The following is a 22,475-nucleotide window of genomic DNA, read 5'->3' on the forward strand; positions in this document are numbered from 1 at the left end:
TGGTGTAAAAGGGGGGGGGGGGGGGTCAATACAAAAAGTCTGGGTAGCCATTTGATTAGGTGTTCAGGAGTATTATGGCTTAGGGGTAGAAGCTGTTTAGAAGCTTCTTGGACCTAGACTTGGCGCTCCGGTACTGCTTGCTGTGCGCTAGCAGAGAGAACGGTCTATGACTAGGGTAGTTGGAGTCTGACAATTTTTAGGGCCTTCCTGGTATAGTGGTCCTGGATGGCAGAAAGCTTGGCCTCAGTGATGTATTGGGCCGTTCACACTACCCTCTGTTTAAACGTTTAAATAAGAGCTTTGCAAACGATTTGACACAAGTAACCAAACTCATAATTATATTTGATGTTTGTATATTATGGATGGCTATGGTTTATTAGTACACTACTGTCGTCTATGTCCAGATTAGGTTGCTTTCCAGATAATTCATCCTCTGTGTTAAAAGTTACTGTCAATAGGTGGCGCACGAGACCATAAAAAAAGTACTTCACTCCAAAGCGGAAGGTCAACACCCTCCAGTATACCATCATCCTTTGCGTTTAAAAAAAAAAATGTAGCATTACATCACGGTATGAAACAGGAGGCCAACTCCAAAGAGTGTGGTAAACAACTAAATTAATTTACTTCTCTTTAGTACATATGGAAATAGTGAAATATGAAAAGATAATGAGAGGTCTTGAGTGTTGTCGCCGACAGGATTCCTAGACATTTGCCTCGGATCCCCGGCTTTTTTTTTGGTAAGCAAAGGGACGAAAGATGGCTAGCTGAAAGCTGGCTAGCTGAAAGCTATTTTGCTAATTTACCCAAGCTGTCATTTATCACAATTCAGACTCACAAACATGTCATGAATACATCATTTCTTGTCAGGATTATCGGTCAGAGATTAGGGCCAAAGTCAACCATTATGAGTGTTCACTGTCCAACCCTAGATGAGTCAGAACAGCTAACGTAGCTGCTAAAGTTATCTATCGAGCTAGCTAACGTTAACCGTACCAAGTAAAAGACACGTTCAAGTAATATAACATTACATGGGAAGTTATTGGGCTTTATTATCATTTTACAACTGTGGTGAGCTAATTGTAAGATTCTGTTGAAATTGGTTGACAGTCATTTTGCCATCTATGGTCAATGTGGCTAAATGGCTCTGACACAGTTAGCTGTGACCCCTGTACAATCTTTATTATTATAGTGTTCTGATTATGTAACACATTGGATAATGACAAAATGTTTAGATGCTCCTCTTGCAAAATTCCTCCCTGTTTGCAGGTTGAATTAATACCTTTGAAATGATATGTAAGGGTGTGTAGATGAAAGAGTTGTCTCTGCATCTGCCAATGGGCCTAGCTAGTGACAGTATATTACAGAAAATTAAGTTTGAACAAAGTCAGTGCTGTGTTGTGTCCCTTTATTGAAAACACTATTTAACATGAGGCAATATTTTCTTCCCTAGACTATCACCATGGCAGCAGCAAAGATGACCTTACGGCTACGCAAGAAGAGTGCCCTGGACAAGTCCTCTGAGGTTTTGTCTGCCGAGGCGTCTCCAGACTCTAAGTGCCCCATCTGTCTGGACCGATTCAACAACATGGCCTACCTCGATCTCTGCTTGCACAAGTTCTGCTTCCGCTGCATCCACGAGTGGTCCAAGAACAAAGCTGAGTGCCCGCTATGCAAGCAGCCATTCAACTCTATCTATCACAGTATACAATCAGAGAAGGACTTCAAGAAGTATGACCTGCGGCCCACGGAGAACGGTTCCTTTGGGAGTTTCGCAGGGGAACGGTTCCGCTACCGCACCACGCTGACGGGGGCGCGTCGGCAGGACCAGAGAAGAACATCCCCTCCCCCCGACAACGGGGTCATGTTCGAGGCCCTAACGGGGGCTTCCCCCCCTCCTCGACAGGACCGAGGCCTCCGCCGCATGATGGCGCGCCTGGCGGCCAGGAGGCGGGCAGAAAGCGAGGGCCGGACCGTGCGCAGCCTCCGTGAGCAGGAGATGATCAAGTTCAGACGGGCGCTCTACCGGCGAGGGGTGCGAGTGCGGAGCGTGCGAGACGGTGGCCGTTCCCGGGACATCTCGGCGGAGTTCTTTCAGAAGAACCCGGCCTGCCTGCACCGCCTGTTGCCCTGGCTGAAGAGAGAGCTGGTGGTGCTGTACGGCGCTCACGGCTCCCTGGTCAACATCGTGCAGCACATTATCATGTCCCGCATCACCCGCTATGACATGGAGGACCGGGCCATCCACGAGGAGCTGCAGCCTTTCCTCCAGGCCCGCACCGATCACTTCCTGCATGAGTTTGTCAACTTCGCCCGAGCACCCTTCAACATGGAGGCCTACGACCAGCATGCCGTCTACGACTGCCCTGCGCCGTCCTCGGACGAGGGCAGCAGCTCCAACTCCTCGGTGATTGCCATCTCCGAGGATGAGGAGGAGGGCGATTCTGTGGAGCTGGACCCCATGTCCGGGGGCGCCCTGAGCCAGTCAACATGGGACGACGAGACACCCGGACCTTCGTACTCCACAACAGAACCCACCAGGGCCCTGCTGCTATCCATCAGAGACTCTGACTCAGAGAGCAGTGTGGGGGAGGAGTGCGGAGCAGTGTTACAGCCAAAGACCCCTCGCCTGACTGCGGACTCTGCTTGGGTGAAAACCGACAAGGACGGACAGGCGTGTACCTCCTCTGGCGATGAGGATTGCATCATCGTGGGCTTTGTAAAACCCCTTGCTGAAAGGACCCCGGAGCTGGTCAAGCTGTCCTCTGACTCAGAGGAGTCTGTTCTGGAGGAGATCAAAGATGAAGTGCCCAGGCTGCTTCAACACATCCGCTTCACCAGCCTTAGCCCCGCCTCCTCTCAAGGCCAATGTCCTGGGAAGGCAGAGGGGGTGGAAAGGAAGCAAGATGTATCGTGCTCCAAGGAGAGACGTAACACCTCACCCTCAATTAGATGTGAGTCATCATCTAGTAAGTCAGCAAGCAAAAACAGAGGACAAACTGAGAAAGACGGCAGGAGATGTCACAGTCGAGATAGCTCTAGAGAGAGGCCACGGTCGAGAAGCAGAGACCGGGGGAGGAGGTCCAGGAGCGCCGACCGCAGCCGCTCGACCAAGAGCCCGGCTATCTCCATCAACAGCGACAGCACTCTGTCCAGAGGCAGGAGGCAGTCACGCTCCCAAAGCCGCGACCGCTCCCACACTAAATGGGAGAAGACGAGGGACAATAAAGATAGCAGCCGATCAGGCCGCAGCCACGACTCATCGTCACACTCCTATCACTGGCACTACTACAGCCGGGAGAGTGAGAGGGACAGCAGTGCCATGCTCTACACAGAGAGGAGGTCCTACTACTCCAGCTCACACAGGAACATCGATTGCAGGTCCCCGAGCCAGAGTCCTGATTCCCACCGGCGGGATAAGAGGCGCTCCAGAAGTCGTTCCAGCACCTGTTCGCCGTCCGGCGCTCACAGGAAGTCTCGTCACGAGAAGCCCAGCGGGAAGAGAAAGTACAAATCGAGACACCTGGAGGAACCTTCCCCCAAAGACCAGTCCTCCATAGCCCTCGACGAGCCTCCCTCCTCCACCACCTCGTCCTATGTGAAAGACAAGAAGAAGAGCAAAGAGAAGCGTCACAGGAAGTCCAAGGAGAAGTCTGGGGGGAAGAGGAGCAGGAGCCTCAGCGTGGAGATCATCTTTGAGGGCAGCTCCTCAGAGCAAACCAGGAAGCACCAGAAGAAGAAGAAGAAGCACAAGAAGAAGGGCAAGAGGCACAGGAGCAAAGAGCGCACAGGGTCCAGGAAACACTCGCCCACTGTCATTACCATAGACAGCGACAGTGACCAACATACTGCCGAAGGCGCTAACGATGCTAACCACACCTGCCCGGTAAGCAGCAGCACAAGCAACAGCGTGCTAGCGCCTAGCACAACCACCACCACAGGCAACCCTGCAGACTCTGGCCTGCTGGAGTCCATGTTACAAGACTGGGAACAGCAGATTCCACCTGTGGGTCTGGACAGTGGAGTGCTGGAGGCCAAGCCTCCTATAAATGTTGCTGCTGCTTCTGACACACCCACACAGAGTGAGGGGGTTCTGTCCCAATCTGCCTCTGCGGATGAGGCAAACTCTCATAGCCCTTCAAATGACAACACAAGTCATTTTTTGGAAGAATCATAATGCTGGCCTCGGTGGGTAGGAAGACATTTAATTTACCTTTAAAAGTTAGTTTTACACCTCACTATGTAGGATGTTATATGTACTGTTCTGCCAAAAGGTGCTCTTTCATTTGGGATGTGCCACTTTGCTGTATGAGGTTAAAAAAAAAGGGGGGTCAAAGATTGGGTTTTATTTGTCTTATTTACAGTGACTGTCTGTAAGGCCTACATTTAAAAAGTATTTGTATAAAATACTTCAACTAATTTCTTATCAGTCATTCATTTCTATGCATCATTCTCAGGGATAACATGGGCAATAAAGCTGATGTAGCTTGTACCGTTGTGTTGAAACCAAACACCTTGTCTACCTGCTGTTCTTGTAATCTGATGGAAAACTGCTCTTAATACTAGCCAATAAATCAATATGGGAATGGGAAAGACTGTTGTTGTAACTGTGGAGTTGTAAATAGTAATAAATGTTTCAAAACTGAAATCAACAGCTGATATGACCTCCTGAATAAGTCAGCATTGGCCAGTGGCTCGTCGTTGGAGGCCACATATGTAATGGTTACTGCCTGAGTGGGTATCCTTTCATGTGGATGGCATGAGAGTTCTAGAACCTTACAGATGCTACTACGATTAAGATGCTAACACGTTACTGAAGCTGATTCTAGTGTGATAAAGGAACATCAACTTGCCAGTGGTGCAATAAACATTTTGAAAGTAAGAAGTATCATAATGTCCCCATTAGATTAGGCTTCTTATCTGAGTGGGCACGGTTGCTTTTCATTTGAGATTTGATAAAAATGATGCTACGCTGTTGGGACAAGACAAGAGTGGCGATTTTAGCATGTAAATCTTGGTGGGGCAAACTCAAAATATACAGTGCCTTGCGAAAGTATTCGGCCCCCTTGAACTTTGCGACCTTTTGCCACATTTCAGGCTTCAAACATAAAGATATAAAACTGTATTTTTTTGTGAAGAATCAACAACAAGTGGGACACAATCATGAAGTGGAACGACATTTATTGGATATTTCAAACTTTTTTAACAAATCAAAAACTGAAAAATTGGGCGTGCAAAATTATTCAGCCCCCTTAAGTTAATACTTTGTAGCGCCACCTTTTGCTGCGATTACAGCTGTAAGTCGCTTGGGGTATGTCTATCAGTTTTGCACATCGAGAGACTGAAATTTTTTCCCATTCCTCCTTGCAAAACAGCTCGAGCTCAGTGAGGTTGGATGGAGAGCATTTGTGAACAGCAGTTTTCAGTTCTTTCCACAGATTCTCGATTGGATTCAGGTCTGGACTTTGACTTGGCCATTCTAACACCTGGATATGTTTATTTTTGAACCATTCCATTGTAGATTTTGCTTTATGTTTTGGATCATTGTCTTGTTGGAAGACAAATCTCCGTCCCAGCCTCAGGTCTTTTGCAGACTAGATCAGGTTTTCTTCCAGAATGGTCCTGTATTTGGCTCCATCCATCTCCCCATCAATTTTAACCATCTTCCCTGTCCCTGCTGAAGAAAAGCAGGCCCAAACCATGATGCTGCCACCACCATGTTTGACAGTGGGGATGGTGTGTTCAGCTGTGCTTTTACGCCAAACATAACGTTTTGCATTGTTGCCAAAAAGTTCAATTTTGGTTTCATCTGACCAGAGCACCTTCTTCCACATGTTTGGTGTGTCTCCCAGGTGGCTTGTGGCAAACTTTAAACGACACTTTTTATGGATATCTTTAAGAAATGGCTTTCTTCTTGCCACTTTTCCATAAAGGCCAGATTTGTACAATATACGACTGATTGTTGTCCTATGGACAGAGTCTCCCACCTCAGCTGTAGATCTCTGCAGTTCATCCAGAGTGATCATGGGCCTCTTGGCTGCATCTCTGATCAGTCTTCTCCTTGTATGAGCTGAAAGTTTAGAGGGACGGCCAGGTCTTGGTAGATTTGCAGTGGTCTGATACTCCTTCCATTTCAATATTATCGCTTGCACAGTGCTCCTTGGGATGTTTGAAGCTTGGGAAATCTTTTTGTATCCAAATCCGGCTTTAAACTTCTTCACAACAGTATCTCGGACCTGCCTGGTGTGTTCCTTGTTCTTCATGATGCTCTCTGCGCTTTTAACGGACCTCTGAGACTATCACAGTGCAGGTGCATTTATACGGAGACTTGATTACACACAGGTGGATTGTATTTATCCTCATTAGTCATTTAGGTCAACATTGGATCATTCAGAGATCCTCCCTGAACTTCTGGAGAGAGTTTGCTGCACTGAAGGTAAAGGGGCTGAATAATTTTGCACGCCAAATTTTTCAGTTTTTGATTTGTTAAAAAAGTTTGAAATATCCAATAAATGTCGTTCCACTTCATGATTGTGTACCACTTGTTGTTGATTCTTCACAAAAAAATACAGTTTTATATCTTTATGTTTGAAGCCTGAAATGTGGCAAAAGGTCGCAAAGTTCAAGGGGGCCGAATACTTTCGCAAGGCACTGTATGTTTTTAGATGCATGCCAGCAAAGACGCAACCCTAATCAATACATTAATTGCCCTATAACGGTGACAAGTGTTTTATTTTTATTTTGATGTGGTGCTTTGAAAATGTAATAATACACATTTTGAACCTTGTGTATGTTGTCTTGGTGGAGTCATTTACTGTTTCAATTGAATTGAATGCATGGCTTTGACACTGCCTGGGTGTCAAAGCAAACCTATAATAATTCCATCTGAAGTTAATACCCTAGTTGTCATCACCCTAGATAGTTTACAATAGGGATTCTTATTGGAGATGTCCTTCTCACCTAACATCCGAGATATTCTATGTAAGGTAATATCGTGAGAGTCAAATTCGAACCCGGTGAGAGGGTTACATTTGTTTTTGCTAAAAATGTGGTTCTCACCTTCCTTGAATGACGGGTCACCACTGCAAGAGTAGACCAGGAAACGAAACCTAAATAGGTAAGATTGTCCTGCAGTCAGGAATTGAAACCTAAGCGCTAGGTTTCCTAAGCATACGGAGTATTCCTGCATTTGTCTTGCAGCAGCAGGTAAGAACGGTCTCATCTGTTTTTCAGGACACGGTAACTTATTACTGGACACGTGGCTATCAAACAACCCCTGTTTACTTACTAAATAAGTCTTTACATGATCGCGTTATAATGCTAGTGTAATAATTCAGCATATTTTGAAATATTATTCAGCCATAACAATTTAGTGTAACAGTTTCAGCCTTAGGAATGTTCAACTATGTTAACTTACAAATGGTAATTGCAATGTATGTACTTAAATTACAGCTCATTTCAGCAGAGGTGTATTTAACAACGGTTTGGTTACTATGGATGTTAACCCTGATTCCCCATACTACATCAACTTGCTTGACAGCAAGACTCATCCTGAAGATCACAGAGAATATGTGATGTTTCATGGCTGCTCAAAAGAGGGCGCAGAGTTTATTAAAAGGGAAGGTTTCAAACCATCAAGAGCCGATATCAGCATGCTTGGTGCTGGTGTTTATGTTAGTCGGGACATCCGAAAAGCCTGTAAATACCCTCTTGATGTTCCTGACTCTGAGAAAAGAGTACTAAAAATCAGGGTGGATGTCGGCAGGGTTAAGGTCATAGACAGGCAGAACCACCCCATGCAGAAGACATGGCACACTGTGCATGGCTTTGACACTGCCTGGGTTCCCCCTAATGTTGGCATGGTGGCGAGCAACCAACAGGAGAACTGTGTCTACGACCCAAAGAGAATCAAAGTCATCGAGGTCATGAAGGTTACCGAAGAGAACTTGTAAGTATGAAAAAGACTGTTTAAAGTTTCATATACAACACTTTTTTTCAATAAATGTAAAGATATAATGTACCTTAAAAATAATTAACCTACTGAACACAATATCATTTCTTACATATCTATAAATAATTAACCTACTGAACACAATATCATTTCTTACATATCTATAAACACAAGTGGTGTTCCTGTCTTACAGATCTCAGTATGATCATCTTCAGAGTGGAGTCTCGCCTGAGGACAGCCACGTCTACGTGATGTACCATGGAACATCAAAACAGGCTGCAGTAGATATACAGAGAAATGGCTTCACACCATCTAAAGTTGGGATGCTTGGTGCAGGTGTCTACCTCAGTCGAGACATCCGAAAAGTCATTAGATACCCCCTTGGTTCTTCTGACTCAAACAGGATGGTTCTGAAAGTGAAGGTGAATGTTGGCAGAGTTAAAGTCATCAACAAAAAGGGTCACGACATGCAATACAACTGGCACACTCATGGCTTTGACACTGCCTGGGTTCCACCTGGTGTTGGCATGGTACCAAGCAACCAAGAGGAGGACTGTGTCTACGACCCAAAGAGAATCAAAGTGATGGCAATGCTGGATGTCGCCAATTTAAAAAAGTAAATGATATTGAGCCACAGTCATATAACACAATCAGTAAAGTAATGCTTTTTTCAAGAAAGACTTGAAAGACTACTTGATACCAGATCATATGCTATGCTTACCCCACTTCAGGTTTTGATTGAGGCGTTTCTATTTGATTCTTTCCCCAGGGTAAACCCATGGTTAAACATTGTGTAGTGGAACTGATGAACTCGAACTCTGCATTCAGTGGGAGCATCCAGCATCACCTCATGGTCACCAGAAGAGGATGGTTAGAATCAGACGGTCCCACATGATACAGCTCATAGGAAGTAGAAGCTGATGATTTGACATGGCAATCTATATGCAATCAATCATATAACCTTATCATATCAAATATTTTCGAAATATAATCAATCATATTTAGTTGATGTCAATAATACATGTGTATCAATGATCATATGTAAAAATAAAATAAAAACGTTTTTCTTCCTGATATACATCTCAAATAAATATGTAAAAGTTCCCCACATTGTCTGAGTGTGTTTCCCTTTTAATCAGCAAGATAAAAGGGAAAGTAGCCTTTTGATTGGTCGTGGCCATCCCCTTGAGAAACTACATTTCGCCAGTACGGGTTATGATTAGGTTTGTGCGCACTTCAAATTAATGATGGTGTTCCTGCCCTACTAATTCCAGATCTCACAAAGGCGGGATAAGTGTTTAACATATCAGCTAACCCAGTGATTTGTATATACACCATTTTTTTCTTTTGGAAAAGTTTTATTAACACAATTCCTTTAAAAACAGCTCATACATTCTTTACATCATTTATACACATAAAAAACGGCAATAAGGCATAAAACACAGCATTTGAAAGTTACATTTAAATTTGTTAAAAAGTACGTGTTGTTAAAACCAATGAAAACAACCATGAATAAAAGTACTTTCCTTGTAGACATCAAATCTGTAAAAGCCATTTAAAATGTGTACTAATGATCTAACAAAGGTAAAACATTTTTAAGACATGAGAAACATGTTAAAAAGCCACTTTGTTAAAAGGCTGTCTTCTGTCCCTTGTACAGGAGCGGGGTGAGTGAGTCCTTATCAAACTCGCCTCATCCTGCTCTTCCGAATAGACCATCGTCCCGTCCTTCGGGGCCCAGAGGAGATCCCTCCCCTAGGCGCATCGCCCTAGGCGCCGCAGCGCTGGCAGGCCGTGGCCGCCGGGACCTAGGGTGTTGTGGGGGACCCTTCGCCTGGGGTCGAGGCCCCCTTCCTTCCGTACCACCCCAGGGCTTCCGTGGCTACCATGGCCACTGCCTGGGGGGTGGTCTCTACGTTTTTTGCTACCAGCAGGTTACGGGAGGACCACAGTGCTTCCTTCAGGCACGTGAGGGTGGGCCAGAACTTGGTGAAGGCCTTCGGTGGAATGGGCCTTCGGCCCACCCCGTACAACACGAGCTGAGGTGAGTTAACCAAATAATGTGATCTAGCAATTTGACCCATGGTTTGACCCATGTGGATCTATTCGGGCAGGAACACCACCAATACCGGTGAGGGAGACTCTTCACTGCACTTCGATTCCGAAGTGACTTTTCAGTAGCAGGTTAGGATACGGAAGTTAAAGTTAGGGAAATGGTTAGGGTTAGCGAAAATAATGTCCTAAACTGCAACGAAAAATAATTTGTATCGAAGTTCGGTGAAAAGTGTCCCATGCCTGTGACATTGGGAGAGAATCTCAATTGAATACTCCTCGCCTCCTTCTCAAAACCAAAGTCAGAGGTCCCGCCCCTCTGACCTCATCAAAGAGTTTTGAAAAGGAGGCGAGGAGACAGGTTTATGACAATTTGAGATTTTCGCATGGTTGTTCACGACACCTGTGATCTCTGATAAAACGAGCACAGACTGTGACGACAGTGACCTTCAGAGCGGAGAAATCGGAGCTCTAGGATGATGCCGAAATTACCAGATGGGATACAGTTGGTCAATTTGACTTAAAACGTTTTGTTGTTGCATTTAGCCAACCCTAACCCTTTTCCTAACCTTAACCTAATGATCATAACCTGCTACGTTAGTTATCCTAACCTGCTGCTTAGGTTCTCCCAAACCTGCTATGAAAAGTCCATTTTGAGAAAAGCTGTATCCCTTATAGACAAACCGGTTGATGCTTGAGTTTCCGACTTCAAATTCCGAGTTGGATGACAGTTCAAAACTATTTTCCCAGTTGAAGTTAATTTTTATCCTAGTTTCCAGTTGTTTTGAACGCACTGAAGTCGAAGATTTCCGAGTTCCGGGATGTTTTGAACAAACAAGTAGCCTAGCCTATTCCGATTTGACGTTTGAGCTGCGAGTGCGACACCACTGAGTTGAACTGGCAGTCCAAACTTCATGTAAGGTCAACAATTTAAATCATTTATTTGAGCTAAACAGTATAACATATTTGATCGTAATAATGACATAATTGCGTTTACTTTCATATTCGTTCTCTCTCCGTCTTTTTATTTATTTGTGGCCTTGTAACGTTACCTGCAGTATATGTTCATGGCTTTGAGTAGGCTAAACAGAGTAAAACAATTTCGAATAAGGTAATAGGAAAGGGGGACACCTAGTCAGTTGTATAAATGAATGCATTCAACTTAAATGTGTCTTTCGCATTTAACCCAACCCCTCTGAATCAGAGATGCAAGGGCTGCCTTAAATCGATTTCCAAGTCTTCGGCGCCCGGGGATCAGCGGGTTAACTGCCTTGCTCAGGGGCAGAACGAGATTTTTACCTTGTCAACTCGGGGATCCTTTCGGTTACTGGCTCAACGCTCTAATCACTAGGCTACCTCACTAGGCTACCTGCCGTAACGTATTGAGTTAGAAGTGTATGTTTGACGATTTTATAAACGCCATAAATCTTCTGAAAAAAATTAGCCCTATATATGAGGGCCAGGTCGGTAGCAAACCTATAAATTACACAACACATTTAAAATGAAAGTCAAACTTTGTCAAAAGGTTTTGCGAACATAACAAAGTCAGTAGTGTTGGACATACAATACTAAAAACACCATAACATAATCTCCAAGTGATTTACATTTTGTAAATCTGTTCCAAAGTATTTCCCCGCATAATAGAGAGATATAGGCTACAATATGTGATCGTATACAAAAGTAGGCAAGGTTTGAAATTATAATGTTAAGTAAAATATTATATCTGAACCTGTCAATTTTCAGTATACAAATGATTTGTAATCATGTTCCAGCCCCCTGACCAAAAATCTGCCGTGGCGGAATCTAGTTTATGATCCCTGACCTAGGTCATAGTACATCAGAATGTATAACGATGATGGTGTAGGCTAATTACATTTTTATGTAATATAACATTTTTGACCTTCTTGGACAATGTGTGCTGCTAAAGAAGAGATATAGCCTAAGGGTTCAGTTAACAACATAAATTAAGGTTTAAGCGAGTTGCACCTGCTGCTTAGTTCAAACCTTATATTTTTATGGGCATCTTGGCCTGCTTGTTTTCATTTAGCTATATTTCCCATTTCAGAGGTCAATGGAAAGCAGCGAAAGTGCAGGCACATGTTTCCCAGGTAATCACCCACTAATGCTGCGGGTGATTTGCTGCTACTCTCTGACAGCAACCATCAAACCGAACCCCAGAGACTGGGCTTGGTTATTCAAGATTAGATTATATACCTTTTGTCATGAATGTTCATTGTTTTAACCTATATTCAACAATAAATATCCATAGTCTGGAATACCTCCCTATGTTGTCAGTCTTGATTGTTTAATAACTGCATTATTGTGCAGGTGGCTGGAGCACCACAAAGGACACATTTGTGTGGGTAGAACCATCATTGGATCTGATAGGACAGGATCTAGTTAGAAAACAAGTGGTTTTTCGTGGTAAGACCATGTGTGCATTTTATCCTCAGACTTTTCAACATGGACTTTGATATTAATCAGTGTGCTCAGTTTAGGTTACACTTTCTTGATGGTACCAGAGGCCTATGTTAACTTCTTGATTTTATACACAAAAAAATGTAAATGTACTTTTCCTTTGATATTTAAGTGATCAATATTATGCCGGGGATTACACTGACAATGATATTGTATTCCTGATAACATACAGAGGATTCTGCAGAGTTCAATCAGCTCTGGTATGCTGATAGTAATGACCAAGTGAGAGGAGCCAGCACCCCCCTCTGCTTTAAAACCCCAAAACACAGACTACTGCCTGGAAAACAACCAGTTGGTCATCACAACACAGGAACAATACAATCCACAATATCTCAAATCCAAAGATTGTGTTTTGAAGACCATGCGTGAACTACTTGTCTTTAAAAGGCAGCACTCTCTGTTGGGATTGATGATGTTCCTCACAAGAACATATTAGCTAAAATGATCCATAGGAGAGGATATGTACATGACATGATGTGTGTTTCTGAATCTAGGAACAGGTAGAGTAAAGTGAGAGAGAGAAAGAAGAGCTGGTCATGGAGATAGAGCAACTGAAAGAGCAACATGAGACTCTGAGAAGTGTCCTGAAGGAGCAACAGCAAGAGATTGATCGCCTCAAGGTTTTTTTCAAGTTGTTTGTTCCAACAGCAGCTTCTTTCTCAAGCTGATCTCAGATCATTTTGTATTATTCTGTAGGTTAATCCGACAAACACTCTTTTTACTGTATGTTACGTTTTGCATGGTATGTATTCATTTGTGGAAGTCCATCACTCATTTAGTTTGATATGTTATGAATTACAATTCGTATTAAATGTTAAGAATTTGCAAAACGTGCAAAATGTTACGACTGAAAAATGTACAATATGTTACAAATTTGCAAAACGTATGATATTTTATGAATTATAGATAGATGGCTAACGTTAGCTAGCTGGCTAATATTAGCTCGGCTATAGGTTAGGGTTAAGTTTAGGAGTTAGATTAAAGGGTTAAGGTTAGGGGAAGGGTTAGCTAAAAGGTTTAAGGTTAGGGGAAGGGTTAGCTAAAAGGTTTAAGGTTAGGGGAAGGGTTAGCTAAAAGGTTTAAGGTTAGGGGAAGGGTTGGCTAAAAGGTTTAAGGTTAGGAAGTCCAAGGAGAAGTCTGGGGGGAAGAGGAGCAGGAGCCTCAGCGTGGAGATCATCTTTGAGGGCAGCTCCTCGGAGCAAACCAGGAAGCACCAGAAGAAGAAGAAGAAGCACAAGAAGAAGGGCAAGAGGCACAGGAGCAAAGAGCGCACAGGGTCCAGGAAACACTCGCCCACTGTCATCACCATAGACAGCGACAGTGACCAACATACTGCCGAAGGCGCTAACGATGCTAACCACACCTGCCCGGTAAGCAGCAGCACAAGCAACAGCGTGCTAGCGCCTAGCACAACCACCACCACAGGCAACCCTGCAGACTCTGGCCTGCTGGAGTCCATGTTACAAGACTGGGAACAGCAGATTCCACCTGTGGGTCTGGACAGTGGAGTGCTGGAGGCCAAGCCTCCTATAAATGTTGCTGCTGCTTCTGACACACCCACACATAGTGAGGGGGTTCTGTCCCAATCTGCCTCTGCGGATGAGGCGAACTCTCATAGCCCTTCAAATGACAACACAAGTCATTTTTTGGAAGAATCATAATGCTGGCCTCGGTGGGTAGGAAGACATTTAATTTACCTTTAAAAAGTTTTACACCTCACTATGTAGGATATTATATGTACTGTTCTGCCAAAAGGTGCTCTTTCATTTGGGATGTGCCACTTTGCTGTATGAGGTTAAAAAAAGGGGGGTCAAAGATTGGGTTTTATTTGTCTTATTTACAGTGACTGTCTGTAAGGCCTACATTTAAAAAGTATTTGTATAAAATACTTCAACTAATTTCTTATCAGTCATTCATTTCTATGCATCATTCTCAGGGATAACATGGGCAATAAAGCTGATGTAGCTTGTACCGTTGTGTTGAAACCAAACACCTTGTCTACCTGCTGTTCTTGTAATCTGATGGAAAACTGCTCTTAATACTGGCCAATAAATCAATATGGGAATGGGAAAGACTGTTGTTGTAACTGTGGAGTTGTAAATAGTAATAAATGTTTCAAAACTGAAATCAACAGCTGATATGACCTCCTGAATAAGTCAGCATTGGCCAGTGGCTCGTCGTTGGAGGCCACATATGTAATGGTTACTGCCTGAGTGGGTATCGTTTCATGTGGATGGCATGAGAGTTCTAGAACCTTACAGATGCTACTACGATTAAGATGCTAACACGTTACTGAAGCTGATTCTAGTGTGATAAAGGAACATCAACTTGCCAGTGGTGCAATAACAAAATTCTTGAAAGTAAGAAGTATCATAATGTCCCCATTAGATTAGGCTTATCTGAGTGGGCACGGTTGCTTTTCATTTGAGATTTGATAAAAATGATGCTAAACTGTTGGGACAAGACAACAGTGACGATTTTAGCATGTAAATCTTGGTGGGGCAAACTCAAAATATATGTTTTTAGATGCATGCCAGCAAAGACGCAACACTAAACAATACATGAATTGCCCTATAACGGTGACAAGTGTTGCCCACAAACTGTTAAGGCCTACATAAAGCTGTCCCAACAGCAGAGCTTTCTTTCCAGCACAATGGAGTGAATCCTTTGGGATTGTCTGGCAGCGAAACAGAGAATTGCTTGGCGAGTTCATGTTCCCATGGGATATCGGTTACTGCTAAGGAGTACTGTCTGCATTGATAGCTGTGCTTGCTGTGGACCATGTGAGGAAAACCTGCACGGAACTGCCATACTTCGCTGAGGGAATATCTATAAGTAGTGAGTAACCACAACGGTGGGGTGCTTGTTTTGTTTTTTTTTTGCTCCAACGCGCCCCAACGGGTTAAGTAAGCTTGAAATAATTTGGACATGGGTTGTGCATGAATCATTGGGGTTTATTATTTTATTTTTATTTTGATGTGGTGCTTTGAAAATGTAATAATACACATCTTGAACCTTATGTATGTTGTCTTGGTGGAGTCATTTATCGTTTCAATTTAATTGAATGCATGGCTTTGACACTGCCTGGGTGTCAATGCAAACCTATAATCATTCCATCTGAAGTTAATACCCTAGTTGTCATCACCCTAGATAGTTTACAATAGGGATTCTTATTGGAAATGTCCTTCTCACCTAACATCCGAGATATTCTATGTAAGGTAATATCGTGAAAGTCAAATTCGAACCCGGTGAGAGGGTTACATTTGTTTTTGCTAAAAATGTGGTTCTCACCTTCCTTGAATGACGGGTCGCCACTGCAAGACTAGACCAGGAAACGAAACCTAAATAGGTAAGATTGGCCTGCAGTCAGGAATTGAAACCTAGGCGCTAGGTTTCCTAAGCATACGGAGTATTCCTGCATTTGTCTTGCAGCAGCAGGTAAGAACGGTCTCATCTGTTTTTCAGGACACGGTAACTTATTACTGGACACGTGGCTATCAAACAACCCCTGTTTACTTACTAAATAAGTCTTTACATGATCGTGTTATAATGCTAGTGTAATAATTCAGCATATTTTGAAATATTATTCAGCCATAACAATTTAGTGTAACAGTTTCAGCCTTAGGAATTTTAATTATGTTAACTTACAAATTGTAATTGCAATGTGTGTACTTATATTACAGCTCATTTCAGCAGAGGTGTATTTAACAGCAGTTTGGTTACTATGGATGTTAACCCTGATTCCCCATACTACATCAACTTGCTTGACAGCAAGTCTCATCCTGAAGATCACAGAGAATATGTGATGTTTCATGGCTGCTCAAAAGAGGGCGCAGAGTTGATTAAGAGGGACGGCTTCAAACCATCAAGTGCAGATAGAATGCTTGGTGCTGGTGTTTATGTTAGTCGGGACATCCGAAAAGCCTGTAAATACCCTCTTGATGTTCCTGACTCTGAGAAAAGAGTACTAAAAGTCAGAGTGAATGTCGGCAGGGTTAAGGTCATAGACAGGCAGAACCACACCATGCAGAAGACATGGCACACTGTGCATGGCTTTGACACTGCCTGGGTTCCTCCTAATGTTGGCATGGTACTGTGTAACCAGGAGGAGGACTGTGTCTATGACCCAAAGAGAATCAAAGTAATCGAGGTCATGAAGGTTACTGAAGATAACTTGTAAGTATGAAAAAGACTGCACTCTTTTCAAGAAACCTAAAGGGATAATCAACCCCAACCCATGAATTATTGTGATTGACAGTGTTAAACTGATAAATAACACTAATATGTGAAAACAGTATTTTTTGTGAACAAATGTTTCATTTTGTCGTTATAACAAGGTTGGTAGCAACATATGAAAATCGTTGTAGAAATCCGTTGCAGCTCAAGTCAACTACAAAATCCACCGTGCAATGCTATTTCTTTGGGCAGCTGGCTAGCTAGAAAACGTCGCTACACACAATACTACCAAAGGTTTGTAAAACTAACCCAAGATAGACCAGAGCCTGTCGTTTCCAATGGAAGCAAACGAATCATAGTGGGCAGAAAAATCAAGGTGGGCAGAGCCAAGCACGAGCTAGAGATTTCCTAAGGCGCGTTCTAGCATTGATTTGCATATTTACATTAGGGAACGCCTACTCTGAAGTGTCCGTGTGCAATAACTAAATTCGCCCTTTCGCTCCTAAATATTTTCGAAACTTCGGCAAAAGGTAAAGTCTACTAAACTTAGTCCACTATGTTGTTACAGGGTGTAGGTTTGGAAACAGTAAACTGTATTGAGTTGAAATGTTTAATCGATGACAAAATGTGTAGAATGTCGTCCAAAATCCATCTCGCTCAATCTTGTCCCACTGCCGGGGACTGGGCTTCCTCTCTTCACCATATTTGGCAGTGAGTGGAAACCAACCGAACGCTTCACATTTGTTTTTGAACCTTTATTTAACTAAGCAAGTCAGTTAAGCACAAATTCTTATGTACAATTACAGCCAAACCCGGACGACGCTGGGCCAATTGTGCACCGCCCTATTGGACTCCCAATCACACATGTGATACAACCTGGACTCAAACCAGTCGTAGACCACTGCGCCACTCCGGAGCATGTATACATCCAGTGAAATATCTGACTCATTCTTCTATCTGTGATCATACGAAAGTCCATATCAGCGTGTAATGTAGCTAGCTGTAAAAATCGACTAAACAAACTGCACTGTTAATTTAGTCTCTCACCCAGTTCAATTTGCAGTTCATTTCTGTCCAGAGCAGTGCAGAGTACGTTGCTATGGCAACAACGGCTGTTTCCCACAGACACACGCAGAAAAAAAGAGTTAAATAATTTGGTACACTTTTTAGATTGAGCACATCTAAGTGAATTATATACTTTGTCATGAGGATATAGACTAGTATGCCATATCATCTATAGGATAATTTGGTGATCTGGAGTGCAGGTAATTGTTTTAAAAGCGTTATGAAATGTTAGTGTCTATCTGCAGTGAGGAGAACCATATGATGCGTTCCTACACGATTTCCTGATTTCACAGAAGGACCACTTAGAATTATTTTTTTTAACCCACTGATAAAACATAGGCTTTCACCAAATTGACATGAGTTTCATAATTTTTATTTCTGTGGGTGGATTATCCCTTTAAAGATAAAATATCTTAGAATTTGAAATAATGTACATAGGCCTACTGAATCCAATATACTTTATACAAAATGGTCTCCCTGTCTTACAGATCTCAGTATGATCATCTACAGAGTGGAGTCTCCCCTGAGGACAGCCACGTCTATGTGATGTATCATGGAACATCAAAACAGATTGCTGTGGATATACAGAGAAATGGATTCAAACCTTCCAAAGATGGCATGCTTGGTGCCGGTGTCTACCTCAGTCGAGACATTTGAAAAGTCATTAGATACCCCCTCAACACCCCATTGATGACCATTCCTGACTCTGATAGGATGGTTCTGAAAGTAAAGGTGGATGTAGGCAGAGTTAAGGTGATAAAAAGGCAGAGACACCCCATGCAGAAGACCTGGCACACTGAGCATGGCTTTGACACTGCCTGGGTACCACCTAATGTTGGCATGGTGCCGAGCAACCAAGAGGAGGACTGTGTCTACGACCCAAAGAGAATCAAAGTGTTGGCAATGCTGAAAGTGCCCAACTTAAAGAAGTAAGTGATATTGAGCCACATTCACCTATAACAACTAGACAAAAGTAGTACTATGCTGGCAGACATATAAAGCAATCATTAATAATTTTCCAAGAAAGGCTTGAAAGAGTTATTGATACCAGCACATACGCTATGCTTACCTCTCTTTATGCAGGTTTTGATTGAGACATTTTGTATTGAATTCTCTTTCCCCAGTGTAAACCCATGGTTGAACAATCCACTGCAAAACTGATGGTGTTCTGCATTCAGAGGGAGCATCAACTCATGGTCATCAGAAGAGGATGGTGTTGGGTTCACCTAGGGGTCATGATTGGGGCTGTACCAAATGATTGATGTATTACAATCATTGATTATGCTAATGTTGTATTAATAGAAGGGGAGGGGTTATAAGACCCCTCCCTCTTTACATTTATAGGGTCCTAGACTACAGATTAACAATATATTTACACATTGAGATTTTAATGCTCTCTCTCTTATTTATTTATTTATATATACATATAAAGAGACCCCTCTGAGACAAAACTCTGCAGGGGAGTGTAGGAGATAAGACTACACAGACATTCTACTATAAATCAACTTGGACATATTTACTGCTAAGCTTTTAGATAACACACTAAAAGCATTGTTTATATAGCTTTGTAGGCATGGTTTTGGTCTCATGAGTAAAAGGTAATGACGTAGGCAGTGACATCACTAAAGGCTGGACTTCGGGTTTGATAAAGTAACATGGGACCTTTTTGTTTGATGCAGAACTTACTGGGAAACATGCGTGCTATGTTCCTGATTGTCAACTTATGTCTGCAATTGCATTAATAAAGGTTTTTGAATGATTTAATTTAAAGATATTGTCATAATGCTAATTTCACCAATGATTGACAAGGAACAAGGAAACGAACCCTAACATTTGGCGAGCTTGCCAGGAGTGAGTGTCACCCGGTTGGTGGAGATTCCACACCATGGTGCCAGAGCTCATAGGAAGAAGATGCTATATTTCACAATGGGCCTAATGATGATTTGACATGGCAATCTATATGCAATCAATCATATGACCTTATCATATCAATATTTTTGAAATACAATCAATCATATTTCCTTTATGTCAATAATACATGTTTATCAATGATCATATGTTGTTTAACAAAATATATCTTCCTATAATAAATCTATAACAATTAAGTTATTTGGTAAATATGTTCTCAACTCTTTTTTTAACTGCACTGTTGGTTAAGGGCTTGGTAAGCTGCTCTGACAGCTGATACTTAAAGTTAGTGAGGGAGATATGAGTCTCCAGCTTCAGTGATTTTTGCAATTCGTTCCAGTCATTAGCAGCAGAGAACTGGAAGGAAAGGTGGCCGAAGGAGGAGTTGGCTTTGGGGGTGACCAGTGAAATACACAGAAGTGGGAAGTTTACATACACTTAGGTTGGAGTCATTAAAACTAGTTTTTCAACCACTCCACAAATTTCTTGTTGAACCAACTATAGTTTTGGCAAGTCGGTTAGTACATCTACTTTGTGCATGACACAAGTAATTTTTCCAACAATTGTTTACAGAGAGATTATTTCACTTATAATTCACTGTTATCACAATTCCAGTGGGTCAGAAGTTTACATACACTAAGTTGACTGTGCCTTTAAACAGCTTTGAAAATTCCAGAAAAGGATGTCATGGCTTTAGAAGCTTCTGATAGGCTAATTGACATAATTTGAGTCAATTGGATGTGTACCTGTGGATGTATTTCAAGACCTACCTTCAAACTCAGTGCCTCTTTGCTTGACATCATGGGAAAATCAAAAGAAATCAGCCAAGACCTCAGAAAAAAAGATTGTAGATCTCCACAAGTCTGGATCATCCTTGGGAGCAATTTCCAAACGCCTGAAGGTACCACGTTCATCTGTACAAACAATAGGTACGCAAGTATAAACACCATGGGACCCCGCAGCCGCCATACCGTTCAGGAAGGAGCAAGGAGGCCTACAAACCTGACTCAGTTACACCAGCTCAGTCAGGAGGAATGGGCCAAAATTCACCCAACTTATTGTGGGAAGCTTGTGGAAGGCCACCTGACACGTTTGAACCAAGTTAAACAATTTAAAGGCAATGCTACCAAATACTAATTGAGTGAATGTTAACTTCTGACCCACTGGGAATGTGATGAAAGAAATAAAAGCTGAAATAAATGATTCTCTACTATTATTCTGACATTTCACATTCTTAAAATAAAGTGGTGATCATAACGGACCTAAAACAGGGAATTTTTACTAGGATTAAATGTCAGGAATTGTGAAAAACTGAGTTTAAATGTATTTGGCTAAGGTGTATGTAAACTTCCGACTTCAACTGTATGTAGTGTTATGTAAATGAACAGGATCCCAATTTATTTTACCACATCCAAAATTGTGAACCTGTGACTTCACACATACATCATATAGCATGATACAGAGTCATACAATGTAGTATATTATCACACTAATGCTGGTGGAGAGTCATATCATGTATTATATACCTGCTGGAGCGCGTGTGCTGCGGGTGGGTGCTGCTATGGTGACCAATGAGCTGAGATAAGGGCTTTACCTAGAAAAGACTTATAGATGACTTGGAGCCAGTGGGTTTGGCAACGAATATGAAGCGAGGGCCAGCCAACGAGAGCATACAGGTCGCAGTGGTGGGTAGTATATGGGGCTTTGGTGACAAAACGGATGGCACTGTGATAGACTGCATCCAGTTTGCTGAGTAGAGTGTTGGAGACTATTTTGTAAATTACATCGCCAAAGTCAAGGATCGGTAGGATAGTCAGTTTTATGAGGCTATGTTTGGCAGCATTAGATAAGGATGCTTTGTTGCGAAATAGGAAGCCGATTCTAGATTTCATTTTGGATTGGAGATGCTTAATGTGAGTATGGAAGGATTGTTTACAGTCTATCTATCCAGACACCTACAGTTGAAGTCGGAAGTTTACATACACCTTAGCCAAATAAATATAAAAATCAGTTTTTCACAATTTCTGACATGATGCTGCCACCCCCGTGCTTCACGGTTGGGATGGTGTTCTTCGGCTTGCAAGCCTCCCCCTTTTTCCTCCAAACATAACAATGGTCATTATGGCCAAACAGTTCTATTTTTGTTTCATCAGACCAGAGGACATTTCTTCAAAAAGTACGACCTTTGTCCCCATGTGCAGTTGCGAACCGTAGTCTGGCTTTTTTATGGCGGTTTTCGAGCTCTGGCTTCTTCCTTGGTGAGCGGCCTTTCAGGTTATGTTGATATAGAACTTGTTTTACTGTGGATATAGATACTTTTGTACCAGTTTCCTCCAGCATCTTCAGAAGGTCCTTTGTTCTTGTTCTGGGATTGATTTGCACTAAAGTATGTTGATCTCTAGGAGACAGAACACGTCTCCTTCCTGAGTGGTATGAATTTACGCAGCAGGTTAGTATCATTAAAGTAGAAGTTTAGGAAACTGAGGTTAAGGTTAGGAAAATGGTTAGTGTTTTGAGGAGGTGAGGAGAGAGACTTTGAGTATGCTTTTCGCATGGTTTGTTCAAGACAATTGAGAACTCTGAAAAAACGAGCTCAGACTGGGATGTCGGTGATCTTCGGGCGGAGAAGTTGGAGAGCTAAAACGCTGCAGTCATTTCTAGATGTGATACAGTTTGTCAATTTGACTTAAAAAAGAAGAATTGGGGTGCATTTTGCAAACCCCAACCCTAACACTTTTCCTAACCTTAATTATCCTAACCTGCTGCTTAAATTCTCCTAAACCTGCTATGATAAGGGAATTTTGACAAAAGCTGTATCCCTTCTAGACAAAAATCGGTTGATGGCCGA

At 42.5% G+C, this 22,475-nt stretch overlaps 2 protein-coding genes and 1 pseudogene across 3 annotated transcripts; all 3 read left to right on the forward strand.

The window, feature by feature from the left end:
* The first annotated feature begins 510 nt into the window (after positions 1-510).
* Positions 511-14,177, forward strand: LOC118936355 (E3 ubiquitin-protein ligase Topors-like). 2 transcript variants are annotated; one of them, XM_036974494.1, is made up of 3 exons: positions 511-602; positions 1,451-3,685; positions 13,651-14,177. In XM_036974494.1, the coding sequence occupies exons 2-3, from the start codon at positions 1,460-1,462 to the stop codon at positions 14,137-14,139; spliced, it is 2,715 nt and encodes a 904-aa protein (XP_036830389.1). In that variant the 5' UTR covers positions 511-602; positions 1,451-1,459; the 3' UTR covers positions 14,140-14,177. The 2 variants fall into 2 exon arrangements, with proteins under 2 accessions (XP_036830389.1, XP_036830388.1); XM_036974493.1 differs by having other exon boundaries at positions 528-737.
* LOC118960356 lies at positions 7,105-9,054 on the forward strand. The gene is made up of 4 exons (XM_036974495.1): positions 7,105-7,203; positions 7,450-7,945; positions 8,142-8,564; positions 8,718-9,054. Exons 2-4 carry the CDS (start codon positions 7,491-7,493, stop codon positions 8,743-8,745), a joined length of 906 nt encoding a protein of 301 aa, XP_036830390.1. The 5' UTR covers positions 7,105-7,203; positions 7,450-7,490; the 3' UTR covers positions 8,746-9,054.
* A 1,480-nt stretch (positions 14,178-15,657) lies between the features above and the next one.
* Positions 15,658-19,481, forward strand: LOC118960358 (annotated as a pseudogene).
* The last annotated feature ends 2,994 nt before the right edge of the window (positions 19,482-22,475 follow it).

Source organism: Oncorhynchus mykiss, unplaced genomic scaffold (assembly GCF_013265735.2).
Source record: "Oncorhynchus mykiss isolate Arlee unplaced genomic scaffold, USDA_OmykA_1.1 un_scaffold_600, whole genome shotgun sequence".
Classification (NCBI taxonomy): Eukaryota; Metazoa; Chordata; class Actinopteri; order Salmoniformes; family Salmonidae; genus Oncorhynchus; species Oncorhynchus mykiss.